The sequence below is a fragment of the Spermophilus citellus genome (assembly GCF_964194105.1).
Source record: "Spermophilus citellus genome assembly, chromosome: 7".
In the NCBI taxonomy this organism is placed as follows: Eukaryota; Metazoa; Chordata; class Mammalia; order Rodentia; family Sciuridae; genus Spermophilus; species Spermophilus citellus.
Window position 1 is genome coordinate 55,867,874 of NC_138188.1, and position 8,054 is coordinate 55,875,927.

Genomic DNA, 8,054 nt, shown 5'->3' on the forward strand with positions numbered 1-8,054 from the left:
TGGTGATATCTGTCAGAAGGAATGATGGACATTATGGATCTTTTAACTTGTGTTCATCTGAAGTCTTGCTATAGGAAGTAAGAAGAATGTTCTAACAGTAAGGAGGGGCTAAAGAAAGATGGTGCATGTACAGAAACATTTAGAATGTGGGCTATAAGTGAAGAACTACATTCAAACAACATAGCAATGAGTGGGTGGCAATATGGGTCCAGATGAACCTTTCAAGTGAGCCTCCCAAAGTCTAGCATTCAAAAAGGTGCCAGGGGCTGGAACTGTAGCTCAGTGGTAAAGTGTGTGGGTCCCATCCCCAGCACCACCACCACCAACAACAAATGGGTGTCAGTACACAGAAAGGAAAACTGCTGTGCACCAGAGGCACACTCAAAATGGACTGCCAGAAACTTCTTTCTAAAATTCCTAAGGTTAAGATATACACATAACTGCCTGAAATATGAAATAGAAATGATAATTTTCACAAACAGGTGATGGTGTTTAAGGTATTCCAGAAAGAGATAAACATGACCTAAAGCTGGGGAGGTATATAAAATTTTTGGAGAGAAGGTGTCATCAGAACTGCTCCTTGTATGGTTTTGACTTAAAAAGATGGGAAAAGAGAATTTTCTTGTGCAGGACACAGAGAAAATAAAGGGATGACATCTCCAAAACTTGGTGATCAGATAGTAACTTTTGAAGCAAAAGGTGCAGGAAGGAAAAGAATAGGGGGGGGGTGAAGGTGGTGGGAAAGAAGGTAAAATTATATCCTAAAGGCCCTTTTAAAATTCAGGTAAGGGTCTGGGAACATAGCTCAATTGGTACAGTGCTTGCCTTGCATGCAAAAGCCCCTGGGTTTAATCCCCAACACTACAAAAAAAATTTAGGTAAGATGAATCTTCAATGAAAATTATTAAGGGCAATTTTAGATATCTGGGGTGTATTCAAAATCTCTTAAGACAGGTGTATTGGAAGACAATTACTACATTATACTTAACTTTAAAAGAAGGATGCTGAGCAGATGGACCACAGCCTTGCTTCCCATAGACAGGTGACAAGCTCAGAGTCAATACCATGAGTCCTGTGCTCTGTAACTATTCAACCCAGGCAGGGTGCTGAACAGGAGTAATCACTTCACATTCCATCCAGGTTTACAGAAAATATGCAGAAGCAGGCGTTAACAAGCAATTTTTCCTTGTAATGAAAGTGAGGCAAAGAATATATTATGAAATTAGTAAGGTGAAACATTTTTACTCTTCATTATTATATTTCTGCCATTGTGATGATTTGGCTAGGACATCAGTCTACTGACAAATATATTTGAACTTCAACAATCTGACCACTTAAGAAAAGCATGAGTGAGAAATAAATTCATTCAGATGACATTACTAGAATTCTAATTTCATATCCTCATGGTCTTACTTAATATTTTTCATAGTATTTATGTTATATCATCATCAATGAAGTAAAAGTTATCAATCTTGTCTATAAGTTTGTCATGAAGAAATTAACTGGTAGATTGCTATAAAACAAAAATTTAAATATAGATGTTTAAGTCATTGATAAATAATATTGTATATTCATTAGTTTCAGAACACAATATAACCTTATTTTAACAAGCAATATCATTTTATATTGATTGGTGTTAGGCAACTTAGTTCATAGGTAAAGGTCAAATGTAATAAAGGGGGGAAAATTATTTTTTGTTTGCAGAAGTGAGTATAAAAACAGCAGGTCTATTACCTAAACCACTATTAATGGGTTACAAAATGACAGAAATTAAGTTTTATTTCCTCAGAAGAATATCTCATACTCATGGACTAGAATAAATCCAGCTTGACTCTCATTTTTCTTATAATTAACCTGATAATGCATCACAAGCTGTCAAAGGGAAGACAAGTGCCTCCTCCCACAGTGGTCCCTTTGACCTGGCCCAAGTGGGGACAGAGATACCTACTTACCCTTTCCAACTAGACTTGTATTCACAAGTCTTAAATTCCAGTTTCAGCCCTGCCACTAATCTGCATTGTGATTCCTGGGTTTTAAGCAATCTTCATCTATGGCTAATAATAACTTCAACTCACCTCACAGAAATGGAGTAAGGAGAAAACAAAACAATTTATGTGGAAATTCTTTGAAAAGCCCAATATGCATATAGATATCATTTTCAAAAAGACCCAAAATTACTCAATTTCTGACTTCAAGCAAAGGAGAAAGCTTCCTATTTCCTTTTAAGCCTAATTAGCACAAAAGAGAAAATGTACCTCACTTTTAATTTTCTCCTATACTTCAGGCACATGGCTTGAAGAAGCTTTTTGTCCACAGCTGCAAATTCTTAAGGTTGAAAGAGCAAATCTAATTTACATTCCAAGTCAGGGGCATAAAGATGAGAAGAACAGAAAATGTTACTGAAACTCCCCTGATCTCCAAGGGCTTACTGAGAAGGACCAAATAAGATGGTAACTACAACCGCACAACCCATCAGACCCCTACAGTGAACCAGGGTCAGTTTGAAATTGGATGACAGAGGGGATCATTCAATGCTACCTAAAGCTGATCTAGAAGCAAAGTCACTATAATTGAGATAGAAATTACACAAATTTTGCTTCAAGGATGAGACTTGTCTCCATGAAGTTTCCTTTGCCTGGAAGAGTCCTTTCCTCTTGGCTTTATTATGTTTTAGGTCTGTCTTAAGGTCTTTCCCATGAACCACCAACCCCAACCCAGTTCAGACCTAGTGTAACAACTCAAAGCATCCTGCACTTCTCCATCATAAGCATTGATCACTGGGTTATCAATTCATTATTTTGACTGTTTGATTAATGTCTGTTTTTCTGGCCCCTCTCGCAGTAAGCTCCCTGAGGACAGGGAAAGGCTTGATTTCATAATATCCCCAGAGTGGAGAGAATATAACTCAGAATGGTCCCTCATTAAATATTTATTGGATGAGTGATGAAGGAAATATGATCTGAAAAGAACTCCACAGCAGATTTCTCAGATCACAGATCATTTCTAGGTAGACTCATCTACGTAAACATACACAAAATCCTTAATTTATTGTTGCTCAGGGAGGATATATTGCAAATGAAGGGAAACCATAAAGTAAAGGGGATTAATAAAGCAATTATAATAATTTATTTTTAAAATATTTATTTTTAGATGTAGTTGGACACAATACTTCTATTTCACTTACTTATTTTTATGTGATGCTGAGGATAGAACCTAGGGTCTTGCACATGCCAGGCGAGCGCTCTACCGCACAGCCACAACCCCAGCCCAATTATAATAATTTATTGGTAAGGAACTATGTTGCACATCCTAAATAAGAGGTTCTTGTGGACTAGATAACTTACAGAGCCCAAACCATCCATGCCTAGAGGTGACATGAAAAGGGCAGGACTATTGCTTCCCAGGCTTGATGTCAACAGACATCAGAAAGATTTTACGTCTGCCCCAGTGTCTTGTGATAGAACAGAAGGTTGCACAATGGAGCCACTCAGTCTTTCTTAAACTATCAGAACAGCTCCCAATGACACAGGTAAAATAGTCTCCAATTTTGCTATGCTCTGTTTACATTTGTTTGTTCTAAAAAGTTGAAAATTTAGCTAATTTGCCATTCATTCGCATGAATAAATCAGGAGGAAAAATTTTCAAAAAATATCATTCAAGTGCTATAGCAAGGTAAAGCAATTAATGTTTCTAATTTTTATAAACCCATATTCTAAGAGACTGTGCTTTTTTGGATAAAGGTCAGTCCTCTCCCACTATCTGTTGTTTTTTTTCCCCTTGCAGTCACTTATTAGCATAATTTTGTGCAATTTGTAACATAATACACTGTGGTTTTTTTCCCCTATAAAACATGTAATTAAATTCCATCTTCCTAAGTGGTTTGAATTTGTGACTTTCTGGGAGCTAAATATACCCTATTCATTTCTATGTTAGATATAAAGAAAAGAATAAGGATGCTGAGTAACGAAGACCATGGTTTTTCTGGGGCTTTTATGCTATAGGATTTCTTTTCTTTCCTTCAAAAGGTTGAACACAATAAATTACATTGCAAGTAAAACTGAATTAAGTGAAACTGAGAGATCAGAGAATAAAGAGACGCCAGTTTCTGCACAGGAGCTTTAATGGCTGATGCTTTGGGACTATCAATTTGGTAGAAAAAAATTAAAAATCCATTCCTTACTCATTTTGTAGATCTCATCCTTTTCTTTGTTTTCATATAACTCTGCTCAATGTTTTATTTTATATCAGATCTATGTTCTTCTGTATCCTAATGTTCTGCAAACAAATTCTAACTCCTTAAAGGCAAACAGAAATAAAATAATTTAAATGCTGTCATTTTGTACTTTCAAGATAACAATAAGCAAGGCATTTTCTTTGGTGTATCATCAGCCATACAACTCCCTTACCATTGCTTCTGCTAGTCCTGGCAGAAATCCTTAAAAAAAAGAAAACCAGATAATAAAAACCCAGAGATTTTTACATTTTTTTAAACCGCACGAAGTCCATCTCAATCTACTAACTGCCCTTATCACTGAGATTGTTTGGAATTCATTAATTTTATTTTTGCTTTGGGAAAGTAAGAACAAGTCATGATGAAAGAGGAAAGCGCCATTTGTTTCTCTCTGTGAATTCTCTCCCTAATTCCATTTAATTGAAGCTGGGGGTGCTGACCTGGGATTATTCCATGCTAGGAACCAGTCAATTTTTTCCCTCTATTATGGTAAGCATTTAGCAGAGTTTCCCTAATATAGAAAATGTTAGGTGTAAATGAAGCAGAACAGTGGGTGAATGGAGTAATGCTACAATTTTCACTGTATTAAAATGAGTCACTTTCATCTCCTTATCTTACTATAATTTAAAAGTGCTGTCAATCAAGCTCTACAAAATAGGGTTAAGGCCATAGTACAAGGAAGTTGATGATGATGCAGAGAAACCTTTCAGCTTCAGAAGAGCTTCAAAGGGGAGGAGAGATTTGCTATGCTCAAGTAAGCGTAGGTTATGAAGTGTCCTGAGTCAGCCTATTCCCCATGAGGAGAAAATATCATTTTGGAGTGTGAGGAAAAATAAGGTGTTCCCATAAACAGAAATATTTAAAATGTTTTCATTTCGGCTGTGTCTATCAACACCCCCTCCCAGCCCGACTTTCTGGGTCCATTACTTTGTTAAAGAGATATAGCTTGACTTGGAGAGAAATCTTTACTTGTTTCTGACCCATAGTTAAATCTTGACTCTTTATTTTTTCTTTGCTTTTGCTTTTTTCTCACAACGACTTTGGCACGATCCCTTTGGTGGTTCTTCAAAGGGTCCTCATGTTTAAAAGATGAGGGAATAATGTCTACTTCAGACTGCCTAAGTGTGGCAAGCTCCTGGCTTCTCTATGGTGTGGCTCTCTATGGGGTAGGTGCACCTTGATTCCATGATCACAGTAACTGCTATTCTTCCTGTGTGCTTCCCCAGGGAGTGGTGAGTGTGATAAGGAAAGGTAAATTCTGCCCATGCTAAGTGGAAGCACAATCTTCCTTTAAAATCCAACTTTGCAAACAAGAATAACCTTGAAAAAGCCCCTTTAGACGCAGATCAATGCTCAGGAATGTTGCCAACCACTTTCAGCTCCACTTTGACAATTCACAGATATTCATGCTCCGGAGGTACCTCCTTGCACCCCACAAGTCAAGTCCCTGCTTTACGCTTCAAGTGCAGTGGGGATTTGTTGGATAAGCCACTGGGAAAAAACTTCTCTCTTCTCTCCTTGATCAATTCGGGTCACCTTGACAGTGTCCCTCTGGGGCTACTTCTGTGGTGTGGTGACCTGCACCACTCCAAGGTATTCTCTACCTGCTCTGGAGGTTTCCTGGGGATCCCGGCTCCCCAACACCCTTGACCTGCCTGAAAGCAGACTCTCCGGAGGGCCCCAAACCCAAAATCTAAAATGGCAGTGGGAATGCACTAGCAGTTAAAGGGCATCATCCATTTTTAATCAGAAAGATCACAAGAAAGATGGTAAGTGAATCCCAGTCGCAAGTCAATTTAAATAACATTCTTGGGGAAATTCAATCACTTAAAACTGAGACACCTACGCTTGTAAGAGCCCCCGCCCAGTCTGGCAAGGAAGAGCGCGACGGCTGAATTAATCAAGATCAAGGGGCTCCCCAGTTGAGAGCGGAGTGTTAACCCTTTCAGTTCTGGAGAGAGACAAGGCAGAGGAGTAAAAGCACAGGCGGACAAGACCAAGATGCCCAGGACTGCCCTGTGCAGGGCGCCTCTGCCATTTGGAGCCACTCCGGACTCCTCGCGCTTGGCCTGGGTGGCTGGGCTAAGATCAGAAGCTCCGGAGGCTGCTCAGGCGGCAAGAAACAGCCTCCTCCCGCAGCCTTGGCGCGCCTCGGGCTCCTCCTCCCGCCCAAGCGTGGCCAAGTGAGGACTGTTCTGGCCTCAGGAAGCTAAGGAGCTGGAGGCAGCGCGCGCGGAACCCGAACGGAGCTCCAGGGAGGGGCTCCCGGACTCGCGGACAAACGGATCCCTTAGCCTCCGGTCCCGGACATTAGCAGAGGCCTGAGTGGGCCATGTGGGGACCCGGAGTCACCGCTGAAGGCCTGTCGGTGGCGCCAGCGCCGCCGTCTCTGCTGCCCCTGCTGCTGCTACTGGCGCTGGCGCTGGTGGCGCCCTCGCGGGGCGGCGGGGGCTGCGCGGAGCTGGCGTGTGGTGAGCGGGAGCGCTGCTGCGACTCGGCCAACGCCACGGCGGTGCGCTGCTGCAAGCTGCCGCTTCACGCCTTCCTGGACAATGTAGGCTGGTTTGTCCGCAAGCTCTCAGGGTTGCTCATCCTGCTTGTGCTCTTCGCCATCGGCTACTTCCTGCAGCGCATCATTTGCCCCAGCCCACGCAGGTATCCGCGTGGCCAGGCACGACCTGGGCAGGCAAGACCGGGGCCCCCAGGGAGTGTCGGGCCACCGGGGAACATAGGACCACCAGACGACGACGACGACGACTCGCCCACTCTGCTGCGCGACGAGGCAGCCACCGGCTCACAGGACTCGCTGCTAGACAGTGGCTGCAGCGGTCGTGGCCGGGGAGGCGGCGGCCGTTTGGCCCCCTCCTGCACCTCCGAGCACGAGCTGCGTGTAGTTTCTCCGGTCTTCCTGCAGCTGCCCAGTTACGAAGAGGTCAAATACCTGCCCACGTATGAAGAGTCCATGCGCCTGCAGCAGCTCAGCCCAGGAGAAGTGGTGCTGCCGGTGTCTGTGCTCGGCCGCCCACGAGGCGGCGGAGCCGGGGACCCAGACTGCGGCGCCGGCCGCTTCCCACTCATCTGAGCGCCCAGGTTCTCTCCAGGACCCTGCGGACTTTGTGAGACAGGGGGCTGCGAGTAGCCACGAGGGCTGGTGTGCCCGCGGCCATCACTAACTGCCTCTCACCCTGCTAAGAACTCCAGCCTAACTTTCTGTCGCCCAGCAACTGGGTTGGGGTCATCCCTCTCTCTTATGCTCCCCCCGGACCTTAAGTTTCCCTGTGTTTCATTCGGTTCAAGGAAACAATGGCGAGGCGGAAGCAGCCAAGGACCACCCAACGCAACTTCAACTTCAAAGGTCGTCCCCGCCCTCTGCCTTGCCTCCTCTTGTGTTCACTCTTAAGTGCCTGCTTCCCTAATCAAAGAGAACACGTGAGCCTTTTGCCCTTTGGAAGAAGGGCGGTTTTCTTTAAGGTCGAAGAGAAAGGGGCACATTTTCACTCCTTTCGCTCCTGCCTGGACATTCCACTATCTCCCAGGATGGGCAGAGGGCCAGTGACTGCTTCGCGCTGGCCTGGGAGAGTTACACTTGAGTATGATGAAATCCCTTTCTTGAGAAGGACCCAGAAAACCCTTCAGTGTCTTCCTGGACAAGCAAATAGTTGCAGCTGATGGCTCACAATTAGGTGGGGAGGTACCTGTGATATGTGGTTGTTTCGTTAGTTGCTGTACCTACTCAAGATACAACTACTTTTATTAAGACTGTGTTCGTAATATGGTACAGTTGGATTTTTGATTTTTCAATAACTGAGAAGGTATATTTTCC

At 43.3% G+C, this 8,054-nt stretch overlaps 1 protein-coding gene across 1 annotated transcript; it reads left to right on the top strand.

Moving 5' to 3' along the window:
• The first annotated feature begins 6,468 nt into the window (after positions 1-6,468).
• On the top strand, positions 6,469-7,588 carry LOC308653211 (putative membrane protein C3orf80 homolog). Its single transcript, XM_081301806.1, has one exon. It carries the CDS (start codon positions 6,564-6,566, stop codon positions 7,311-7,313), a length of 750 nt encoding a protein of 249 aa, XP_081157932.1. The 5' UTR covers positions 6,469-6,563; the 3' UTR covers positions 7,314-7,588.
• The last annotated feature ends 466 nt before the right edge of the window (positions 7,589-8,054 follow it).